Source organism: Hippocampus guttulatus, chromosome 17, assembly GCF_054856545.1.
Source record: "Hippocampus guttulatus isolate MCC_2025c chromosome 17, RoL_Hgut_1.0, whole genome shotgun sequence".
Classification (NCBI taxonomy): Eukaryota; Metazoa; Chordata; class Actinopteri; order Syngnathiformes; family Syngnathidae; genus Hippocampus; species Hippocampus guttulatus.
The window spans coordinates 1,223,378-1,246,009 of NC_141277.1; the positions used below are offsets into that span (position 1 = coordinate 1,223,378).

Genomic DNA, 22,632 nt, shown 5'->3' on the forward strand with positions numbered 1-22,632 from the left:
AAATCGATCCCATTCACGCTACAAAGTGTTTAATTAGTTAAACAGTGCGGTTGAAGTACTTTTCTAAACATGACTAACCTGAAAAAAGAGGCAAGGTGCAGGAGGGCTGAAGACACGAACCAATCTCTTTCGATCCCGAGTTTCCTGGGAAGGGAGGGGGAGTGAGTTCCCTCACTTAACTAGGAACCCGGGCGCAACAACACTCCAGAACATCGGTTCCGCTCTTGATATTTCTCCCAACATTTCTCAAAATGATTTTGAAAAATTGACATTCGCGCAGAAAATCAATTCTGGGTTCAAAATGCTCCTATCAACAACATATTTGCGACCACATATTTTTGAGTGTCACATTAACAATCAAATAATCCCGGAATCTGTCAACATACCAATAGGTAGACTGCTATCCCCTGCCAAGTTTCAATCATGATTAATCAAGATGCTGCTGTAGTTGGCAGCCGTCTGCGAGAGCTCTTCAAGAATTGCACTTTTGTCGTTGTTGTTTTTAGTTGGTGCTATTTGACTGTTGATTACGGGGCCCTGCCACATCAGATATGGCTACAGAAAGAAAACTACTCAGTTGTATCTGGGCAAAATAAAGAAAAAAGAAAGAAAAAATCAGAAGTGAGGTTGCCTTGGCTTCAGAATAAAATATTGCATTTATGGCTTGTTTTTGTACTGTGGGTGGCAGGGGAAGATTTTGGGAGATTCCGAACGGCCGCGCCATTCCAGGTCGCAACCGGTCCGTATCGGGACCGTTCCAACCCGATGAATCGGTTTTGTCGCATGTCAGCAACTGTCTCCGGTGCCCTCCACCCCAAAATCAAGTGAATGCATCAACGGACAAAAAGCATTTGCGAATATAATCATTTATTTCCGCCAGTCCGAAAAATGTACATGACTGTTCTGTCAAGATATAAAATTTGCATTAAATAAGTTTTCTTTTTCATATTCATGGCAATTCATTATTGAATGAAAAACCCTGATTTTATCTGAACACAATTCAGACATCACGAATCATCAGAGAGCACAGGAAGAGTTAGGCAGTTAGCAAAGGCCGTCCAGCAGTTTGCAACCTGATTTCATCTGAGGGTGATGCTCATTCGAAAACAAAAACAACTTTAAAAGTCTAAAACGGACACACAATAAGAGCTTATTTAAAAGTTCATGGAACGTTTTGATCATTGATGACTTCAGAGGCTTGCTCTTTTTTTTTCCTATTTCAGCAGAGCACTCTGTTGCTACAATTGTTGCTTTTACTGGTGTTGCGGCACCCTTTGTTTTCCCGTGAATTGGAAGCTTCCCTAACGTTAGAGCCGGTGTGACGTCACCCAGGGGAAAGACTTGTCTGAAGAGGAACGTTACAACCATTTGGTTGGTTTGTTGTTTCGGTCCAGATGAAGAAGATGGTAAACCTGAGGCTGGTGAACGGAGGAACTGCAGACAGAGGCACAGAATGCAATTATCGTCAGTGCGTGCAGTATAATCAACCGAGAGTTCAAATTAAAGCCACACACAAAAAAAAAGGAGCCTTCATCACACACTTTTATATTTTCATGAATAGTAGAAAAGATTATTTGGAGGTTAATTGGAAAAAAATAAAATCATCATACTGGTATGGATCCATCCATAATTGAATCCCATCGCATCCATTGTAATGTGAATTCCGATCATTGTAACTCGTATGAACTTATTACCGAGCGACAAGTCGTGTAAACCGAGCAGGGGGAGCCCCCAACAGTTGAAATTCAAATGACCCTCAATGCATTATTTCCCCGACCTTCGCAGGTTTTCAAGAACAACACACTTGTACCATTCCAGGCAGCGGCGGAGTCGAATGAGTCAGCCTACTTTACACGTTCACACATATTGCGCTCCAAACCACTCCAGAAACATCAATCGATGCGCGGGTGTGACAACTAAACGTTTCTCTGCTATGCTCCATTAAAATTAACAGGTAAACTCGAGAGGAAACTTGTTTGTGCCCCAGAAAGTAACTCTTTCCTCGACTTTTAACGCTCCACTCGAACCCAAATGACTTCTTCCGATGCGTAAAACGCATTTCGTGAAAACACTCTATACAGACAGTCAGGAGACGTATTCTGGAACAATAAACCGACGCTTCTCAGGGGCAGGGCGGTGGGTGGTGGGGGGGAGTCAAATGAATGTGGAGTGCCTTCGCGCTAACCATTAGCTTCCCCATTAACCCTCCGACACCTCCTCGCCGCGAGTGCATTAACGGTGGTTGGGCTGTAATTACAGCTGCTTGTCTCTGGGCTCTCTTAAGAAATATAAAAAGTGTGAAGTCCGTTTGGTGCCATGTCAAACAATTTTCTCCCGAATCTCGAAATGTAAAGCGCTCATTCAAGTAGGAATGGCTCATCTATTGCAGTCTGAATTCCCCCAATGTAAGAAATCACTCGGCATTTGGGACGTTTTCCACCGATTCAATGCGCGCTGACCGATTCGGGTTTTTCGTTTTCAACTTCTTGTTTGCGATGAGGCGTTTTCTGCGTCACGGTTCCGCTGGAACGCTCCATTGTTTTTCTTTGGTAGCTTGCCATTGTCTCTGCAGCGTAATATTTCCTCGGCCCCGTGTTTCAATCATTTCAAATTTAAGAGCGAGAATACCCCGCAGAGTCTTAATGACTTCCTAATAATTACCAAAGCCCGATAATCTGCCGCTCCATCGAGGCAATTCAGATGACTGACAGCAGACATGCACTCGGTGGTTATCAGTCTTTACGAAAGGCTTTGGAAGGAGATAATTCTGCTCGACGGCCACTAATTACTAAGCTGAGAAATGCTGCGGGAGTCTGAATCAGCTGCTTTTGGAAAGAACAGGATGCGCAGTGAGTAATCTCCCTCTCGCACAAACGCACCGAGCGTGAATAGTTGACACTGTTTTCCTATCAAAAGAGGCTCCGCTCCGTCTTTTCCAAGTCAGCAGCGGGCATCTTAGTCTCCATCAGATAAAAAGCCAGCCTGCGCATTTAAAAGAAAATCCAGGCCTTTAGTGCAAACGTCCTCAACCCCCTTTTTTCCCCAGAGACAAAAGAAAAGATTGATTCACGTTATTGTCGCTTGCATACTATTCAATGGGAAACCCGTAAACGAACGGTAAGAGTATGCTAATGGTTTATAACATCTTGCTCGACTCAATGGGACTTGGGCGCACCGAATATTTATTCGGACAATTTCTAAACTGAAGCGAGAGACGCCGAAACGAGACGGGAGAATTGGACACGTCGTTTCCTTTCAAACTCAGCTTGTAGCCAATGCGAGGTGTTGTCATGCACGCCGCGAGATTACAATTTCTGCGGCTCGGCCGTTGACATCGGCGATTCCAGTGGCGGCACGCTGGTCAATTTTGCTCCTCTCATCTACTCACAGCTTCACACGTGTGCAACGAGAGGGAAGAAAAGTCTGCACTTCCTGTTTGTTAAATGCCAAGGTAAAGGGAGCTCTTGTACAAAGACTATTTTATTTCATTGATAGGGGCTTATGTACAAAACTCTGTGACAGCTACGATTGGTGTTAAAATGCAATATTAATAAAGCATAGTTGTACTTTTGTTGATATTAAAAGCAACAAAAAAAAAAGGCATTTAGTCCAGAGCTCACCCAATTGGCTGCTGTTCCTTCTGACGTCTTAATTAGAGATGCAAACTCTTTCTGCGGTGATTAAAACAATGACACTGAGCTTTTTTTCTCGTTATTGTTGTTAATGCAGCATCTACGCAGTGCTGCGATGGCATTGCCACCAACCGGGTTCTCTCTCCAAGACAGAACGTTCAAAGCAACATAAATACCGTCAGAGAGCGGGAAGCAACAAGCAGACTTTTCGCAACGGGATCCAAACCGTGTGTGATTACAGCCAAGATTTAAAACTCTTGTTACACAACCCAGGAGACACCCATTAGCTGGCCACTGCCCACTGTGGTCCAGCTATAAAAAGCCATTAGTAATCACTCCTCGACTCTCAGCGGCTCTTTTACCCAATCGAATTCCAACCAGCCAATCTGCATAAATCTGCATTAATCGACTATTTCCCCTACACAGAAAACAAATGTGCTTTAAAAACTCCAAAACAAATGTGCTTTAAAAACTCCTTATCTGTCAGCTTTTAGAGTAAACAGCGCACGCGCGCACACACACACACACACACACTCCATTTAACAACACACACCGCTTCTGTCTACAGCCAATGGATCACACCAGATGTGCCACAAGACCAAGGGCTTTTAATTAAATCTATTAAGGGGGAAACCGAGTTGCATATGTTTGCACACCCTCACGCTAAATCCTGTTGTGCAGCACCTCTGGTTGAGAGAACATCTCTCAGAGTTTCTGTGTCAGTCTCGGTGTGAGGAGTGTTGAGCAGGAGGAGTTTCTGATCGAGTTTTTTTTAGAGGTTTGTTCCACTACCCTGCGCGGCTTCTGCCGCTATTGATTCATGACAGGTTTGTGGCTGTTTTTGATGCCATGGCGACTGCCGAGATGCGTCGACAAATAGTCGTATTCCCTTTCTATTTCACTTGACATTTGCAAAGGCTGCACGCGGCCAGCGCCTTGTCGAGACGATCTCCTTCCCTACGAAAAGTGTTGCCACAGAAACAAACGGCAATCTTAAAAATATCCTCCTTCCTCGCAGTCATGATCTTTGGTGATCTATTTGCCATTTTTGATTCACCATTTTTTAAACCTCTTTATTTAAACCAACAGTGCCAATTAGGAGTGTGCCCCCAAAAATTACAACTGGTTCATGAAGCAAATTTAAAGCTTCGTTTCCCCATGGCGGCTTCTCCTGTGGCCAGCTCAGTCCCGCGACCTCAATCCCATTGAAAACCTTGGAAGGGGGCAAAAGAGCAAGATGCAGAGGAGAGGATCGGGTCGCTCGATAATTTAGACTCTAAATTTTTGAGCGATTGGGCAAAGAATAATGGTGGAAGATCTCCCTTTTTTGTAATCGACCATCTTATGAAACATTACAGGAGAAGATTAGGTGCCATTTTGTTGACAAAAGGGGGTTGGACAAAGCATTAACATCAGGGGTGCACATGAGCTGGCCGAAGACAGCTCGGATCGGCACTTGATTGAAAGGTTGTATTTCTTTTTAATTTCGGCTCTATATTAGTTCGGGGAAAAAATGAATTTAGTAGAAGTGAAAGAAAACACCATCACCAAGGGGTGCCAACAATTATGGAGGCCGCTGTGTGGTTACCTGTCTCTGACTTTCTTCTTCTTTGACTTTAAGTCGCCTTCCCTTCTGCCGTCTCTTTGCTGTTCTCCGCAGCTTGTGCCAAAGTGTTTGCCATCAGTGCCTCTTCCAGACTCCGCCTTGCTTGCTGCACCTTCAGTTCCTGCTCCCTACAATTTCAACATAAATACAGATAACACGTCGATTCTTTTTTTTTTCCATTTCAGATAACCAGCAAATACGATAAATTGAAAATTATAAAAGGAGGAGTTTTTTTTTTTTTTTTTTTACACAAATGTGACCTTTGACCCCATCTTTGTGCAGCATCTTTGTGATAAGCACTTTTTTTTTCTAACCAACAGAATTATACCTGGAAGTTTGGTTGGTTGTGATTTGTGCCCAGCAAAATCAATGTTCTATTTCACCTCCTGCATGTCAGTGTTTTCCAGTCTCCTAGGTCAGCCTTGGAGGGCAACGTCAATCAGCCGGATTTACACTGTCGGCACAGCAGAAGTGGAAGGGACATGGGGTTGTATCTCCTTGCTTACCTTGAACGTCTGCACGCTGCTTTTGATCATTGCTTGTTTGGTTTTTGTAATTCATCTTGTATCCGCTTGCCGTGCTTTTCGTTTGTTCCTTCATTGTTGGATGCAGTACCTCTCTGATTTCTGCATTTATTAATCATGGCGGGCACAGTTTTAATTTAAATTTATTTCATGCAATCGACTGTTTTAATGACTCTAAAAGATCCATTTAAAGTTTTCTAGAATTGTAACTAAGGCTGGACCAAAAATATCCTGGGGCTGCGAAGGTTGAAAAAGAAATGGAGCTGAAACTTAACCATCCCTTGGACTATTTGGTCTAAACAATTTGAAGGAGTATCTGTCCAACGAGCAGAGTAAGAAGAGCACGGCAGGGAGAGAGAAAAGGAATGAGAGCGATTTAGGATGACGAGCACATTCAGAGGGAGGCAGAGGGAGAGAATTGGAAATTAATGGAGGAAAGAGATAAGAAAAAGGGGGAGCACGGGAGGCATAAATGCTGGAGGGAGTGAGGAGATATCAGAGGAGGCTGAGGGAGGAGGGGTTGAAAATAGCAAAAGAGTGGCGGCGATGGAAAAATAAAGACAAACAAAATAGTGCCAATCTGTGAGTCTGCAAGGATGACATCAATAGTGGAGAAAACAAGAGGTTTCGGAAACAAAATAAGTCAATGAAAGAAAATGCCGGAGGGGTGGGGCGAAATAAAGTGAGATTAGGGAAATGGAAGGACAGAAATCAGAATACATCCAACGGCCAGGAAATATTCGCGTGAAGAGCCTGAGGGAAGAAAAGGAGTGAAAGCCAGAGAGGAGCGGAGACGGACGTATTCTAATGAGTCTGCTCTAATGGCTTGAGCCGACTGTTGGTTGGCTCTGCTCTGCCGGTCCACTGGACTGACAGATCCTCACTTGGAGACGGTGTCGGTTCGAGTGCGTCTCCACAGTGCCCCCTGTCGTCACTCGTGCATATTTGAAGAGCGCTTGAATGAACGTTCCAATATGCAGCTCATCCCCATTCATGTTTTGCCCGTAAAACATGCTGCATCACTTGTTTAGTGGATGTGCGTCGTTCTTCCAATATAGATTTTTTTTTTTTTTGGTCACGGATTTCGACTGCAACATTATGCATGAGCCAAATTTCATTCAAACTGGATTGAGCTGAACAAACAATAGATGAAATCAAACGTGTGTACCGCACACAAAGTCCTTCTTTGGAGGCCAAATTTCATGAACATTTTATCGAATGACAACACGTGATGGTAAAAGCGACGGGCTGCCGTTGTCGGATCAGCAAAACTGCTTGGTAACTGAACAACTCTATTTAGCTGCATTTGCACTGCTGCTGCTTTGATTTGACCCCCCCAACGCCGCACGAGTTTTGAACCGCAACAAGCAGTCGCTGTCATTGGAAAGGCTCTTTCTGTGTGTCTCCAGCAGGTGGCACACCTGCTGCTAATCAGAATCATCACGTCTTCCAACTGATAGGGGCATTCTGTCCCGACATATAAATGCGCGTGCATGCGGGCGTGCGTGTGTGTGTGTGTGCGTCTAAACTCACTGAAGGTTGAGGAACACCTCTGTAAATCTTATATTATATTTAATCCACGTGAAAATCCTCCTAAGCAGTAATAGAAACATTCCTTGAGTAAGATTGAGCCTCTTACCGGATTTGTTCATCGGTCACGGTGAAGGCCTTACACAGCGGCTGGGACGTGTTCAGCCAGATTGCCGGGTTCTTCTCAGCCGCGGCAGATGTCTGTCCCGTGATGGGAGCGGAGCTCATGTGAAGAGCACTCGCGATGGCCGACAGCAGAGTCTCATCACTCGAGTTCAGGCCAACACCTGCAGGGGTGGAAAGTTCCCAGGTCAGCATCTAAAATCACAGGACCGGGGCTTGTGTTTTGTCAACGGACTCTGTAGGACTTTTGGTAGGTCCATCGTTCGGAGAACTTCCTCGGAGACATCCGATGATCGCAAACCTTTTAACCTCCTCTCCCAAAAGAGCTGCAAAGACACAGTGGCAGAGAGAGAGTTGAGTGACGATGAAAAATGAACACAAAAAAACGTGCCCGGAAGTAGGGAAATTACAAGACGTTTATTTGACAGTAACCTTCGCACGGGAATGACAAACAAATTCTAGCAAGCTCACTTGGTCTCTTGGGGTAGCACCTAGCGCAAATAAGCATTTACAATGCACCGGCGGAGGAGAAACTTGGCACAATACACGACATTTCAGTGTACTCAAAGCTAATTGTTTTTCATTTTTTTAAATAAGTAAACAAAAAAAGTATCAATATCTGATATGATGCGAAATACTTGTTCCGACTTAACTATCGTGATTCTACTTTTAAGTCATATCGCCCGGCACGAGCACATACTGAGATGTCATTTTTGGCAGACCATCACACCCCGCGCCACTTGTCACTGTTATAACTCTCACCCGAAGAGCAAAAGCAACTGCAGAGTGGAGCACAATGAAAACAAGTTCAATCCTCCTGTCCGCCACCCTGCGATGCTGCCATTTCTCCTTCCACGAAAACATTCTTCACCAATCTCTGCCAAGGAAAGTCTGTATCGCCTGTTCTACTGCCTTTAATCTGGTGTTTGGGTAACGCCATTTTATTAATATGCCAGACAGGATCAAATCTACATTCATGAAATATTCTCAAGAACACGTTTTTTTTTTCTTTTTTCCTTGAGGTCAATTGTCAAAGAGGGCAAAAACACAGATGGGTTTATACTGAAGTTTTTAATGGAGATAAAAAGGAAGCGTTGGCTATCGAATTGAGTCATATTTTAGCATTTCAGACAAAGATATTTCACACAGATAAGCTTCAACAGATAAAAGTAGACCACATGCGGAGTAGAGAGAGAGAGAGAGAGAGAGCGCGTTTTTACCTGTCGGGGCTGCTCAGTCGCTCTCTGCAGGTCTGTCTTTACCTTGTTTCCCGGGTGACTTGTAACCTTGGTAACAGGCTGTTTAAAGATGGATGCCGTCTGTCTGATGGGCAGAGTCGTGTTCAGGTCAGGCTTACCTCCCTACAGAGAAGGAGGCCGCGTTGGCGCGTCAGTGGATGTTTCTTTCCTTGCACATTCCGTATTATTCTGAAAACAGTTTGGTTTTGCCATGCGCAGGAAAGAAATCAAATTGTTTCTGAAAAAAAAAAAATAGTCCGTTTGAATACAACTACAGCATAACCAGTAGAGTGGTTTTAAAGTTGGGCGGGGTTTTTTTCCTGTGTCATTGTCCATTTCATGACAAAACATATCCAAACAATATGATGTGGTGAGAATATGTTTGTATGTTTTTCTAAATTCCCTTATCGCGCTTGTTTTGTTCTCGTGAGCACCACCACGCACATTGCGCTGCGCGAGCCAGAAGCGTACGTGTTTAGAAGCATGTCAGCACACATGCCTGACATTAGAGCTTGAACTGGAACAAAAGGGACAGGAAATCCGGCTTTCCGATTGGCTGTCCTTTAACCTTGTAAAACCGCGTGTGCCAGTAATGACATCTCAAGTGAGTGGACGTGGAACTTTTGGGATCAAATACCGTCACAGAAGAATCTTTTGCGATGTCTTGGTTTGGTTCAGCGCGAATGCGATGCTAATCTGATAATCTGGTGACACGCAGCTACTGAAGCACCCGCACCAAGGAGCTCAAGGCGCGTTACCTTCGCCAGGCTGAGTTGTTCATGTCGGAGTCTCTGTTTGCTCTTCTGCAGTTTGCCAGGCATCATTTTCCCCGTCCGGAAGTCGAAACATGCCAAGTCCACTTTGTTTCCAAGGTAACGCGACAGCTGAGGTTTACTCCGGAACTTTTTCCCTGTTGGACTTAATGCACGGAGACAAATGGAGAGTGTCAGAAAGACGCATTTGCCTGAATCTGGTCAACTGTTCAAATGGAATCGTTCGCACACATTTCTTGATCATTCGCCAACAGTATGATTCACTCCCCGCCAAAGTTAAATCGCAATTTCTCAGAAGCGAGTTGGAATGTGCAATTTCGACTCGCATTTGGATTTGCAGCGGCATGTAAGCAAAATCGCCACAAACCAAACATAGCACATTACCAATGAATTCTTGCAGGCAATGAGAATTTGATCGGGAGCGTTACTGATGGTTCAGGAAAAGGCTGTGTCATTAATAGATGAAGGCCCTTCAAGCCTTTTTCTGCTCGTTCTCTATAAAAGGCACCGACACCATAATGCGGAACGAACTCACATTGCCAATATTCCGCCTTTGGAAGAAGAACCCCGGAAGGACGCGCATGTAAAGGCCAAATGCCGAAATGGCTGACCAGACAAATCCCGTTCCTCAAGCATGGCCCTGACTTTTGGGATGGCATTAAAGGCTGCGTTTTTTTTTTCTTTTTTTTGAGAATCCATCTCATTTAACTCATCAACATGGGTTAAAATCTCATGTCATCATACCTTTTTCTTGGCCTACATTTGTTTCTCAATCAACAATTGTGACACCATGTGAAGAAAACATCTGCCGACTCCATGAGCTGTGGTTGACTTTCACTACTCTTCCAGTAAGTCAACCTGCTGACTGGTTTCCTGACTGGAACTGATGAGTCATATTCCAAACCAAACTGAAAGTAAAGCCGAGAGACATCTCATGATGTACTTCAGCTTGCAGACTAAGGAAGTGACGGAGCACAGATGTTTGTGACACGGAGCTCAGTCTGAGCAACAGGAAGTGACCGCAGGCGTTATTTGCAGCTATTTTCCTTGTACTTGATTGACTTTCCCCGTGACGTTGGCCTTGTTTGATAAAAGTCATTTGTGCTTGTCTGAGAAGTGAGCAACTTTTTTGGACCTCCTCTTTGAGAAAGCTGATTATAAAACGTCCAATTCTAAGTGCCTTTACTTTACCCAAAAAGTTGTTCGGCTGTTTTTGCTCTTTACTTGCAGCCGGTCAGCGGCGACTGAGGAATTTCACACCACTAAATATGTAATAGTGCTGTTTAAAATAAGACCTCGCTGAACAGTCGCAGTACATATTCTGTTTTAGAGTCTCTAGCTGTAGCCACTTCTATGAGAGGGTCAAAAATGAGGGCACCGTGTCAGCAGCAGGGAGTGTTCCACTTAGTCGGGCTATGACGCTTTAACCAGTCAAGTACATTCGTTATGACAGTTTACTGATGCAGTCATTCAATATCATAAAACTATACGCACTCGACACGGGTTGATCCAGAAAAGGTGAGGGGGATATATTTCAATAGTTACACGACTCGTCATCATCGGCTGGTACTGTTGAGAACTACTAAAAGGCTTATTCGAAACTAATCGTGACGTTGACTGAGTTTACTCCACAGTCGTCATTGACCCGTAAGGGCAGATGATCCGGTTCCGACAATTTGTCCGTGGCTGACCACTGACCAAGAGTTGAGGCAGGACAGTAGTACCTGTAGTAATAGACGTCGCTTTTCCCGGCGCTCAAACCGGACTTCCTGATCACTTCTTCCTTCTTCCAGCCGGGTGGCAGAGCCGGACAGTCCGACCTCCTCTTCTCCATCAACACACACTGATCGATCCCAGGATTCGGATCTGTTCAAGTCAACTGATCTCTCAGTGGCCCTCCAGTCCAACTGTGGAGGCAGAACGGCCAACCCGGAGGCGCAGGCGCCTACGTCACAGATGTTACGTTATTGCCGTCTCGCCCTCCCTCCACCCTGACTGCTTGTTTTGGGTTACGTGAAAGAAAAGTGGCCCGCGTGGACTGCTGCTGCCAAAGAAAGGGGCTTCTCTCTTGAATATGCTTCAGTTTACCTCCCCACCCCACTAAAGAATAAGTCAAGGTCCGGTGAGGTCCGAGCTGAGCTAACGGCGGGCTGTGAGACCGTGACGTATATCTCGCTCGATCGCCCTCTCGGAGATCTTCTATTAAGACAGACTAATCACTTGGGACTACATTTGATCTCATTCCAATAGTGAAGAAAGCAAGCGGCAGAACAACCGCGCGAGTTGAATGGATGATTCGTATGGGGGGCCTGTGGCGTTAATGCAAAATGACATTTCGTGAGGCTATTAGTAATACGGAAACATTCACAACCCTGGACTTTGTATGCGCATATCCAGGCCAAAAATAACGTATTACTTTATTAAGACAAATGGTGATTCTCATCACTAAATTTTAGACTGGTCTATAAGTAATCATGGAATTAAAATACATACTTTAGTATGGGGGTCCATATCGCAGAGTCCAGTGGTGCCTGGACAAGGAGACAGAGTGAGCACACGTTTCACTTTTTCTACATCTCTGCTTTAAACCCGTGACATCATGGGAGAGGTTAAAGGAGCCTCCAGCGGCCATGAACCTTGACAGGACTGTCCCATCAGCCTTCTGCTTGGTTGTTGAGAAATGCTGTCAAATATCCATCTATTCATCCATTTCTAATCAGTTTATCCTCTGAACTGGTTGCCAGCCAATCGCAGGGCACACGGAGATGAACAACCATTGGCACACACAATTACATTTGACATGCAAACTTCACACAGGAAGGCCGGAGCCGGAATTGAACACTGCACCTCTGCACTGTGAGGCGGACATGCTAACCAGTGAGGATAAGCGTATTGGAAAATGAATGGATGGATTCAAGATACAGAAGACAAAAACAAAACAAAACATATTTCCACTTAAGAATGGTCAACTGTAGTTGAGTAGATGTCACAGGTGTCTGTACCCAACTACTTTTCTGACATTTTACCTTTACATTTCAAAATATGGAAATCTGTACTTTTCTACTCTGTGCAACACAATCTGACTGGTACTATGTTCTTTCTTTTCTTCTCTGGTAACATTGTTTGCATTGTTTGAAATGTAGTTTATGGTCAATGTACGCTTTAGCCTTCAATATTTGTTTTAAGACAATCCGCCCTTTTAACCTCTTGTAGGCCCGAGTTAGGTCTGATACGTTCCCGACACAAAGTCTGTACTTTATGAAGTAGTCAAATTAGAACTTAGATTTTTACATAGGTCTTTACATAAGCATGAGTGTGAATATTTTTGAAAGTTCTACATCTTACCACTTGGCTGTGAACTTTTGATCATAAAAAAGCATATATTTTATGCATATCCATATCATGCATTTTAAATATAGGTCATGGTAAAATGTGTAAAATACAAGTGTATTTCTATTTCTCCCTAAACTTTTATTTTCCTGCCTCAACGTCAAACAAATGTGTTTTTTAATCATTATTTTTAAGAAGAAGAGCCAGGGCACATAAAATACGCTTCTTGTTATTAGACTTTGAACCCGCACAGTACTACTTCGTTAATTGGTTTTGGGGGACGAATTCTGAATGGTTAATTGGTTTTGAGAGATGAAATCTGGATTTTTTTTTAACGTCAGAAAATTGCACATGTGCTTGAAAGGGTGACTGAGTCACGGACACAGCAAGCAACGCATTCCGCTCAAATCTAACCAATCGATGAGGCAAAGGGGTGGGGAAAAAAGAGACTGACGAACGAACTGCTAAGCCAATAGGAGACGTTACTGTACTTCATCAACCGTCTTCATTGGTTGAAAGTGCTCCCGGCGCCTCCTCGGAGCAGCGAGACGAGAGGTAAGATTTTTTTTCCCCCTTTCTGTTGCTAACGTGAAAAAAAGTGAAAGGAGGCCGGATACAGTTTAGCGTAAGTTTTCTTGTTACCCGATGTAATGTAACGTTTAATTGAGCGTAATACTTTATTACATGAACATGCTGCGCGAGTTTTGCCTGTCCTTCGGTGTTACCTAAGCGATAATTAGCAAAACAACTCTGCGGGCATATGACCAGAAGTAGAATAAACACTTATCCAATCGATAAAACAAAGTAAACCGCTATACACTGGACTGCCGAGACAGTACAAGTAAATTTCATGATTTCAAATGCAGTGTTCAACACGTTGTCCATTCAAACGGTTTGCCCACGTACCCGTCCCCCATTCTACGCACAAAATTTGAATCCATTGTCGTCACCGCAGTTTACGAAGGTCACCGCCGCGTTTACCAGTTGTCCAGATGGTGCAATAAAATGCGATTTGAAAAAAAGATGTGTTTATTTTGTAATGTGGTGGAGGGGTTTGCCAAGCAACTGGAACATCTCTTCCGATACGGATGTTGACTATAGTGAAGTCTTCAAGCAAGCAGTATGTCAATGACTCTTGCCAACCTTTTGAGGATATCGTTCCCAACCAACCTTGAGCGTTTAACACAGCTCGTCGTGTGTATTTTTCCAATGTGTTTTTGGTTTAGTCACTTATAAATCATAACCTTGGAGATTGTTGTTGCTTTTTTTCCAGCATGGACTCCACCAGCCCTTTAAGTGACATCGTCTCTCCAGAGTCGACAGTGACAACACTGCTGTCAAGTTCTGGCCACTTCAGGAGCAGCCTAGCGTCTCCCGGGTTCAACACAATCTTCAGATACAGAAATAAGGTCGATTCAGCCTCTTCAGTTATATCGTACTCAAACATGATTTTTTAAAAATTTAAAAATCGACTTTCATAACATAATCCAGCCAAAGATAGCCATTCATCGCCACAGTAATGGAAAAGTGAACAATTTGTAGACCATGGACCAGGTGGTATGACCCCTTTGACAATTTGTGGAATCGAAAAGGACTGCTATTAAAATAGCAATGTATAATACTGGTGTTATAATTAGGAATAGCCGTGTAGCAGCGGGTAGAGTAACAAACGATACCCAAACAAATGAAATACAACCACATCTAAGTGTGTCCTGGCTGGCAACCAGTTCAGGGTGGATCCCGACCACTGCCTGAAGACAGCTGGGATAAGCTCCAGTACGCCCGCGACCCTTGTGAAGATAAACAGATGAGAAAATGGACAGATTGCCATCCAACCATTGAATACAAAACATGTAGGTTATACGATTTGGTACAATACATCTGGATTTATAAAGCTGCAACTGTGACAAAGCGTTTTACAGAACGTTGAACATCAACTAATACAACACATAACATAAAACCAGATGTATACAGCACGCTGTATGAACTGAATTGAATTTTGAGTAACTTTTCAACTTGTGATTTCCAAAGGAATACGAGTCAGCCTCTGCAGCGTTGGATGCCTACATCGCAGACTTTGACAGAAGACGAAACGCCGAGTCACCGGGAAGTCTGGTTCTGCCACAGAGTCCGTTGTCCACCCCGAGAAGACCGCCAATGAGCGCACGCAGAAACAAATGCGGTAGGTCAACACCGTGTCGTCTGTTAGATTCTGATGTATTAGTTGAGACAAAGTTATTAGGACACGTGGCCATTCTGCCCCCAGGAAACCAAGTGGGACATATTGGGTCGTCCTTGCTTTGCAGTTAGAAGAGATGCAACATTTTTGAGTGGGGTTGTGGGAATGTATTTCCGTTCATCCTTTAGGAACCCTTTTCAAGATTTGAGGACCAGATTAGGATCTCTGTTTTCGTAAAGTTTGATGGGTCAGGGCTTTAAAGTTCTTCCGAACTCGTCCAAACGTACCTGACTAGACCTTCCATTGTGCACTGTGAGACATTTATACTGGATTGGAAAAGGGCCATCTTCAAACTGCTACCGCAAATTTGGAAGGTTAAAACCGTCCAAACTACGGTCCGCGGGCCACATTGGGGGATGATGGATGGATTTTCCCGGTTCACGGGATATGTTTTGTGTTTCGACTTGTAGTTCTCCGGGAAGCTTTAACCGACAGAGAGGTGGATTTCCTGACCCTCCCCGTCAGTTCCCTGCGTCACCGCGACAACCGCGATAGACTTTCGATGACAACCGACGAACTGCTGTCCATCCCCCGCGATGGTTCCATGCCTGTCACCCACACAACTGCCTTCATCCAAGGTTTTCAAAATACATACCCGACATCACTTGCAATGTGATGCGTGCGGGAAACATTTGAACCGCATCAGCGCAATTGTATTTAGCGATCTAACCTAGAGTGTGGTCCTCTCCTTGTTTGTTTGCCGCTGCAGGTCGCTCGTCTCGGTCTGCGGCCTCTCAAAGCCGTGGCTCGTCCAAACCGGGGTACAGAGCAGGGGATAACGTATCCCGCCCACATTTAAGAAGCAATTGCCGCAGCTGCAGGTCGGAGCTGTCGTCCTCCTTATTTCATCATCCGTGTGTCGTTTGGGATTTTGACGGATGTGCATCATCCCCCCCCAGGTGGAACGTAGAACCCGAAGTCTCCACTTTGAAACAGGATGTCCCCTTTGTCAGATGCTTAACAGTAATTGCCCTTCACTATGTTTTCTCTTGGAGTCTTGGTACACTACTTGAGGCGCATATTCTAACTTGAGCTTGTCTTCTTCTGTGAGTGTGCCCACAGGGCGGCGAGGGCAGAGCAGGAATTGCTGTCTTCGTCGCCCCATTTACAACGCGGGGACAATGAGAACGAGGCAGATCTGGGCCGCTCTGGGATCAGCAGCGTGCCTGCCTGGATCCAAGATTGTGACCTTGTCGGGCCACTACCCCTATCAGAGGTCTACTTTTCTGACAAGCTTGGTAGAGCATCATTCATTCTGTTAACTACATTCAATTTCAAAACGTTTTTCTTCTTATTTTTTGGGGCGGGGGGGGGGGTGTCATGACAAGGAAAAACCTTTCTTATTAATTAGAGCTTTTCAGTTTCTTTTAAGGTCTGAGACATTTCTATACAGTGCCCATCATTCCCTCACTATTGTGCAAACCCAAAGTCTTGCCATGTTTTTTTTTTTTTTTTTGGGTGAAGGTTTTGTGTTTTTTTTTTTTGTTTGTTTTTTTCTTTAAGGTGGCGTACCTCCAGTAGCATCAATAAGCACTGCACCCTCTTGGTTTGCAAACACAAAGGATGAAGCATGCAGGACACCTGATCAGGTATAAGATCAAAATGCCTTTTCTTGATCGATTGCTTTGTTTGATTCATTAAAAAAAAAACTAATCATGGATAAAGCTTTGACTTTAAAAAAATGGAATGATCAGTGATTTTATTTGTTTGTTTGTAAAAAAATCAGGGTGACACCCAGCAGTGTCTAAAAGATCTGAGGATCCAGTTTGCCGAAGAGATATCTTTGATGGCTTCAGAGAGAAAAAGCTCCGACTTCTCAGAATCTCTTGTGAGAGGTAAATCATAGAAAATGATATGTTGACGCGCCATCTGTGCCGACTCCTCTTTCTGTGCTCCTTATGTCAGACCACCGGCTCGAGTCACTGATCCAGAAAGCGGATGAAGTGCTGAACTCGCTTTCCCACAGTTTTGCAAGAAGAGAAAGTCTTGCAGATTCAGGTGATCTCGGTATTTGGTTGGGGTGCCCAACCGTTTTTGACCCCAAGATCTACTTTTCAAGCAGGCGACCTCCCGTGCTCGCACGCACGCCACGATGAGCAACAGCCAGAACGGCCCTGAACATGACTAAATCTGGAAAATAAAGTAGATGCAATAGTTTATGTTGACTCATTTTCATATGCATGTTTCCTTTGCTCGCATAGAATTGAATAGTGAAGAAATGAAGCTCTGTTCAACTTTACGAGGTCCTCCTGCCCCTATGTAAGAATGCCGACATTCACACTTTTGCTTTGATTTGCTTTCATTGATGAATAATCGATACCGTCCTGCATCTCTAATGGTTTTATTGATGGTGCAGAGAATCGGAGGGAGCGGCAGAAGTCATCAAGGGGGCTCTGCCAGAGGAAAGCGAGCAGGTAGGGCTGACCTGTGATTCTGGAAAACCCTCGCAGCGCTCATCCTTGAGTGGTTTGAAAGAATTTAACACAGCAGACCAAACGAGAGTCTTGGTTGGAGAACCCATGTATGAAACCCTCAGATGTGCAAAAGACAAAGGGACACTTTCGACTGTCAATTTGCATTTCTTTGGGCTCGCATCTTGCCACACGGTGGTTGATATTGTACTGGAAGGATTGTCTCTGCATATCTTGTCTCCTTTTGACTCAGGACTTTAGTCGTGACGGTAGCGTCTGCCAGCAACCCGGCCCATTGGAGGCTCTGAAACAGATGATGTTTCGACTGCAGGCCGTGGAGGCGGAGCTTCACCGGCAACAGCATTTACCCATCGCGCAGCCTTGCAGGAAAGACACTCAAAGGGTAAGCTTTTTGTTGACTCTCCCCATAAAGCTCAGAATTCCTCCGTTTGCGGCCAGCTTGATGAAGCGCACTTTCGTTGACTTTTGAAACCTCAAAACAAAGCCAAGCTTGGACCGCATTAACATGAAGAGTGTCAAGAATGTGATTCCCTAATGGGACACTCGGGAGGCTTCTTTTCTCTTCCGCTGTATTCCATATTTGTTTTGCAGAGGCCCAAAAGTGAAGCGGAACAGGATTTATCTGCTGCACCGTCACTACAAAGGTAATGTAACTGACTGTGTCAATCATCAATCTCCCACATTGAGTCATTAAACATCCCTACAATGACAAATGACAGATTTGGATGGGCAAGAGTAAAATGTAAAAATAATTATTTTAAGGCATCATAAACACTTGATCTTATTTTGGTCACATACTTGCCATATTGGCTGATACCTGAATTGCGAATAGTACGTCTGTCATCGTGTATTTCTTCTGCAAACAAGAAAGAGGTCCTCTCAAGCATGGCAACACCACCGCAGCAATTTTTGGAGTATGAAATGTGCATTGCTCCTTTCACGCTTCCAGACTGCTCTGGGCCAACTGAAAAATGACCGTTGTGTTCGCTGGCAAGACGCTCTCGACATTCTTGAGTGAATGTGTGGCATGTTCTTGCTCGTCCAATTATTGTGGCCAATGATTTGTCGTATGATTCTAATGGAACCATTTTCATTTCCCTCACACTCCACAGCCAAAGCGTGCTAAATATCTTAGCGATTTGGCAACCGCCGAGCATTACCTTTTAGCCTTGTGCACCACTGCGACCTAATCCAGACAAGTTATAATATATTTTCATTTCGGTATGAGCCTGCAGTGCTGCAAATTCATGTCGAACTCCCCAATTGAAATGCAAAATGTTAACTCATTCAGTACCAGCCAATTCTGGACCAAGTCTGAAAAGACGTTTAAAAACGTCTTTGGGAGTGAATGAGTTAATTGTGCCCTTGACATAAAATGCTTGAGCCCATACATGTTGTATGTAACTGATAAAAAAAATGCAGTATTATAAAGCCCATTAATTGAAAAACAGTTTCCATCCGCAGGGCCCTTCATCACCTCAATCGCCTGAAGCTGCTGTTGGAGGAACCGAGAGAAAAACATGAGGAAGAGGAGGATATAGACGAAGGACAGTACTCTTCTTCATCTGCGGGATTCCCGTTCAATATGGAAACCGTGTCAGACGGAGACGTTTCGAGTCAGTGTCACCGGTAGCGCAGCCTTCCCCACGTAAACATGAGCAGCGTAGTTGCTAATAACGAGCCACAGCAGCCACCGGATGGACGCGGCAATCGCCAGTCATCTTTTCATCAGTCCCATTTGCAAAAAGCAAAGATGCTAACGCCGTATGAAGGATCATAAGTTTAAAATGATTCTTTTTACATTATAATACGGAATTATGTTTCCTGGTTGCTCCATTTCTTCGTAGCTCACTGTGTTCCGTTATTTGATTCTACATTTGTTGTGCAGCAGAATAACACTGTTTGAAATGAATGAATGTTCATAAAACGTTGAATCACTCTAGAATTGTCTTTGTTGTGCCTTAAAACAAAACATTTTAAAGCAATGAAAAAAAACTACAAAAACTTGATGCTGATCCTCTCTACATTGTCTGTCTACATCCATACGTTAATGAGCCCATTACTCCCTGCAGACATGACCATTTTTCCCGTGTGGTCAAAGGTGACGCTCTGCACACTGTCCCTTTGTCCGGACAGGCTGCTAACTTTGCAGGAATCCACATCCACCAGTCTGACCAAACTATCGCTGCTTGCGATTGCCAGCATCTTCCTCGATGGATTGAACGCCACCTGATTGGCACTGAGGGGCCCGGCGTCTATCGTGCGAAGGGGCGAGGCGGGCCTCCGGATGTCCCACAGGTTGACGATGCCGCGGGTGTCGCAGGAAGCGACAACTTCCTCGGCAAGGCCCGAGGTGGCGTGATTGCAGGGATGCTGGTGTCCGACGAAGGATGCGGTGCACACTCCGAGTCTGATGTCCCACAGGGCGAGAGTTTTATCTGCCGAACAAGTGAGGAGAGTGTTGGAGAAGGACTGGAAGCAGACGCTGTTGACAGAGGCGGTGTGGCGACGCATCGTCAGCCGGCAGCGCTGGCTATTCAGGTCCCACAGTTTGGTGGTTTTATCGGAGGAGCAGGACGCCAGGAAGTGACCGCATGAATGGAAGGAGCACCCCCAGGTGGGTTGGCTGTGACCGGAGAATGTCAACACACAACGTCCGCAAAACAAATCCCAGAACTTTACCTGCAGAAAAAAAAAAGCAATGTAAAGGTCAAACGTTAAAGACGAAATAAGCACAGAAGGCTTCGGCCTGATCAAGAAAGAGCAAACAGGTGAGTTTGTCAGTGAATATGGGAGCACAACTTTTATATATATATATATATACATATATATTTAAATGTCAGTGAAAACCTGGTGGTGCCAACTAAATGAAACATCAATCCAAGGTAAAGAACGTTCTCATGAGCGTCTCGTTGCCAAGGCGACAAGTAACCGTGAACTGACTGTGGTGTCTCCACTGGTTGTTGCCAGTTTCGTTCCTTCTGGGTGAAAACTGCAGCTGGACAGCCAATCGGAGTGACCTTGACCTGTCAGGACCATCTGGCCCACCTGATGACACAAATAGTACGACAGTGAGTGAGCGTATGCCAAACTGTTTGACTCAATTATGATCGGATCCCATGTAAAATGTCACTTTACGCTGATTATGTTGACAATATTTCTGACTGTGTTCTGTAGACCACATAGAATACCTCCATCCATCCATTTTCCGAACCGCTTGATCCTCACTAGGGTCGCGGGGGGTGCTGGAGCCTATCCCAGCCGTCTTCGGGCAGTAGGCGGGGGACACCCTGAATCAGTTGCCAGCCAATCGCAGGGCACACAGAGACGAACAACCATCCACGCCCACACTCACACCGAGGGACAATTTAGAGCGCCCAATCAGCCTGCCATACATGTTTTTGGAATGTGGGAGGAAACCGGAGCACCCGGAGAAAACCCACGCAGGCCCGGGGAGAACATGCAAACTCCACACAGGGAGGCCGGAGCTGGAATTGAACCCGGTACCTCTGCACTGTGAAGCCGACGTGCTAACCACTGGACTACCGGGCCGCCCCCATAGAATACCTGTCCATCATTATCTTAAACACCTACTAATACCGTAATTTAACGTGAGTCATTATCAGTGACACTATGGCGGTCAAATATTAAGGGGTGGGGAGTAGATCCATGCTGTGCGGAGAGGCGTACGCGTTCCTACCTTCTCCCTGCTGGCTGGCAGTGCCCACAGCCTCCAACTGCAGTCATCACTGGCACTGGCGAGGATTTTTTTCCCGGGAAGTTGGCTGATGCAGCTTATGGGAAGCGCGTGGGCTTTGATGGAATAGAACAGATTGAATGAATTCAGGCTTTTCTGTTCTGCGGGATTTCCCTGAGCGCGCTGAAGCTTCAGCGGCCTGCTGCAGACAGGAAACTCGGTGTCCTTTGGGTGTCTGGGGAGGGTTGGCAGTTGGGTTGTGCTCTTCTTGGTGCGTCTCTCCATCTTGGTTCGGGTTTTGTCCAGAAGCAGACCGGCATTCAGGTTGTTCTGTATCCGTTCACTTTCCAAACCGAGAAGCATCTTCTGTCTCAGGGCTGCCTCGTATTTGTCATCCAGCTGCCTCAGCGCCGGCTCATAGGCCGCCAGGCGTTTCTTCAGCCTCTTGATGTCCTCCATCAGACGGCTTTTGTCAGCGACGAGTTTCTGGCAGTGCAGCCGGTGTAGATCTCGGTCCCTCTGCAGCCTCACGAGGCTGTCCCCTGCAGACAGCACTTCCTCTTTGAAACGGTTCGTCTCTGTGTAGACCTTCTGCAGTTCAGACTGAAGGAGTTGTTTGTGAGTGAGGGCATCGGGGATGACAAGGGCGCCCGGTGGTGGGGGAGCTGTCAACAAGGGCTCTGTCAGGAGTTTCTGAGCTGAGCTGTACCACTCGACCTCAAAACAGTCCAGAGTCCGGCTCAGGCCAATTTTTTGCAGGAAGTTCCTGATAAAGTCGTCGACCGCCTCTGGGATGTTGGTGTGTTCTTCTTTGAAGGTTCCAAAAAGAGGAGCGGAAGTGGAGGCAACAGACGTCTTTGTCGCCTCCATAAAGTTCACCTCTGAAATGCTCTGCTTGCCCCTGACTGGAGAAAGCTCACTGGTCCCCTCCATTTCCCTTTCTTTGGCCTTTGCCGACGTCCTTGTTGTGTGGTTGCTAAAGTAACTGTACACTCAGCAACTGATTGGAAGGAGCGCAAGTATATTCTGCAAATACCGAAGTGCGCCTTTGTTACAATAGCATCGTTTAACTTAATGAATATTCCTTATAACAAGATATTTTTTATTCGTGACTAGAAATAAGGTATAATAAACGCAGATTTTTTTATTCCCGACGATACAATTTAGTGACGTATAGACCGCGTGTTACTGACGTCACCCCACGCTGTATCTTGAGTCGTTGCACCCATTTCACATTGACGTTCGCGAAGGTTTAAACGCTAATACCAATGTTTTAGAGAAGTGAATAAATAAATAAATGAATTTGGGCTATAATTTGAACCAAAAAAAAATTGTGTCAAAATAATTACATTTAAAGCGTAATCGCCAACGGCGTCATTTTCCCTTATTTACGTAGCTACCAGTAACTGTATAAGTTGGAGATGCGTCACGTTTTTATTGTATTTGTTGAACATATTTTTGAGTGGGCTGAAATGTTTTGATACGTGTACCACCAGGGGGCAACGTTG

At 45.0% G+C, this 22,632-nt stretch overlaps 3 protein-coding genes across 8 annotated transcripts; 1 reads left to right on the top strand and 2 right to left on the bottom strand.

The window, feature by feature from the left end:
- Positions 1-850: 850 nt before the first annotated feature.
- mbd2 (methyl-CpG binding domain protein 2) lies at positions 851-11,594 on the bottom strand. Of its 4 annotated transcripts, none has more exons than XM_086134973.1 (7): positions 11,151-11,591; positions 9,412-9,571; positions 8,678-8,776; positions 7,651-7,741; positions 7,402-7,579; positions 5,221-5,366; positions 851-1,434 (listed from the first exon to the last, which is right to left on the bottom strand). In XM_086134973.1, the coding sequence occupies exons 1-6, from the start codon at positions 11,258-11,260 to the stop codon at positions 5,249-5,251; spliced, it is 756 nt and encodes a 251-aa protein (XP_085991099.1). In that variant the 5' UTR covers positions 11,261-11,591; the 3' UTR covers positions 851-1,434; positions 5,221-5,248. The 4 variants fall into 4 exon arrangements, 2 of the variants coding, with proteins under 2 accessions (XP_085991099.1, XP_085991098.1); XM_086134972.1 differs by having other exon boundaries at positions 8,636-8,776; positions 11,151-11,590; XR_015103503.1 differs by lacking the exon at positions 851-1,434 and adding an exon at positions 5,567-5,692 and having other exon boundaries at positions 5,229-5,366; positions 8,636-8,776; positions 11,151-11,594.
- A 1,650-nt stretch (positions 11,595-13,244) lies between these two features.
- c17h18orf54 (chromosome 17 C18orf54 homolog) lies at positions 13,245-19,365 on the top strand. Of its 3 annotated transcripts, none has more exons than XM_086134970.1 (15): positions 13,245-13,311; positions 14,030-14,165; positions 14,788-14,938; positions 15,406-15,573; positions 15,705-15,816; positions 15,895-15,958; positions 16,047-16,233; positions 16,499-16,584; positions 16,722-16,830; positions 16,901-16,993; positions 17,197-17,254; positions 17,352-17,409; positions 17,660-17,809; positions 18,019-18,071; positions 18,892-19,365. In XM_086134970.1, the coding sequence occupies exons 2-15, from the start codon at positions 14,031-14,033 to the stop codon at positions 19,058-19,060; spliced, it is 1,593 nt and encodes a 530-aa protein (XP_085991096.1). In that variant the 5' UTR covers positions 13,245-13,311; position 14,030; the 3' UTR covers positions 19,061-19,365. The 3 variants fall into 3 exon arrangements, with proteins under 3 accessions (XP_085991096.1, XP_085991097.1, XP_085991095.1); XM_086134971.1 differs by lacking the exon at positions 13,245-13,311 and adding an exon at positions 13,329-13,381 and having other exon boundaries at positions 18,879-19,365; XM_086134969.1 differs by lacking the exon at positions 13,245-13,311 and adding an exon at positions 13,329-13,381.
- A 96-nt stretch (positions 19,366-19,461) lies between these two features.
- On the bottom strand, positions 19,462-22,085 carry LOC147191388 (uncharacterized). Its single transcript, XM_086135319.1, has 3 exons — positions 21,128-22,085; positions 20,371-20,475; positions 19,462-20,109 (listed from the first exon to the last, which is right to left on the bottom strand). The coding sequence occupies exons 1-3, from the start codon at positions 22,055-22,057 to the stop codon at positions 19,462-19,464; spliced, it is 1,683 nt and encodes a 560-aa protein (XP_085991445.1). The 5' UTR covers positions 22,058-22,085.
- Between the last annotated feature and the right edge of the window lie 547 nt (positions 22,086-22,632).

What these genes read in the sequence shown, in the direction of transcription:
- c17h18orf54 (XM_086134970.1), top strand. Translation starts at nt 14,031, where the DNA reads ATGGACTCCACCAGCCCTTTAAGTGACATCGTCTCTCCAGAGTCGACA. An exon ending in CGCACGCAGAAACAAATGCG is followed by an intron (nt 14,939 to 15,405) that starts GTAGGTCAACAC and finishes TTCGACTTGTAG; the next exon opens with TTCTCCGGGAAGCTTTAACC. An exon ending in GCAGGAAAGACACTCAAAGG is followed by an intron (nt 17,810 to 18,018) that starts GTAAGCTTTTTG and finishes TTTGTTTTGCAG; the next exon opens with AGGCCCAAAAGTGAAGCGGA.
- LOC147191388 (XM_086135319.1), bottom strand. Translation starts at nt 22,057, where the DNA reads ATGGAGGGGACCAGTGAGCTTTCTCCAGTCAGGGGCAAGCAGAGCATT. An exon ending in TGCCAGCCAGCAGGGAGAAG is followed by an intron (nt 20,476 to 21,127) that starts GTAGGAACGCGT and finishes TTGTGTCATCAG; the next exon opens with GTGGGCCAGATGGTCCTGAC. An exon ending in CAACCAGTGGAGACACCACA is followed by an intron (nt 20,110 to 20,370) that starts GTCAGTTCACGG and finishes TTTTTTCTGCAG; the next exon opens with GTAAAGTTCTGGGATTTGTT.
- mbd2 (XM_086134972.1), bottom strand. Translation starts at nt 11,260, where the DNA reads ATGGAGAAGAGGAGGTCGGACTGTCCGGCTCTGCCACCCGGCTGGAAG. An exon ending in AGCGACGTCTATTACTACAG is followed by an intron (nt 9,572 to 11,150) that starts GTACTACTGTCC and finishes CCGTGCATTAAG; the next exon opens with TCCAACAGGGAAAAAGTTCC. An exon ending in CGACTGAGCAGCCCCGACAG is followed by an intron (nt 7,742 to 8,635) that starts GTAAAAACGCGC and finishes GTGTCTTTGCAG; the next exon opens with CTCTTTTGGGAGAGGAGGTT.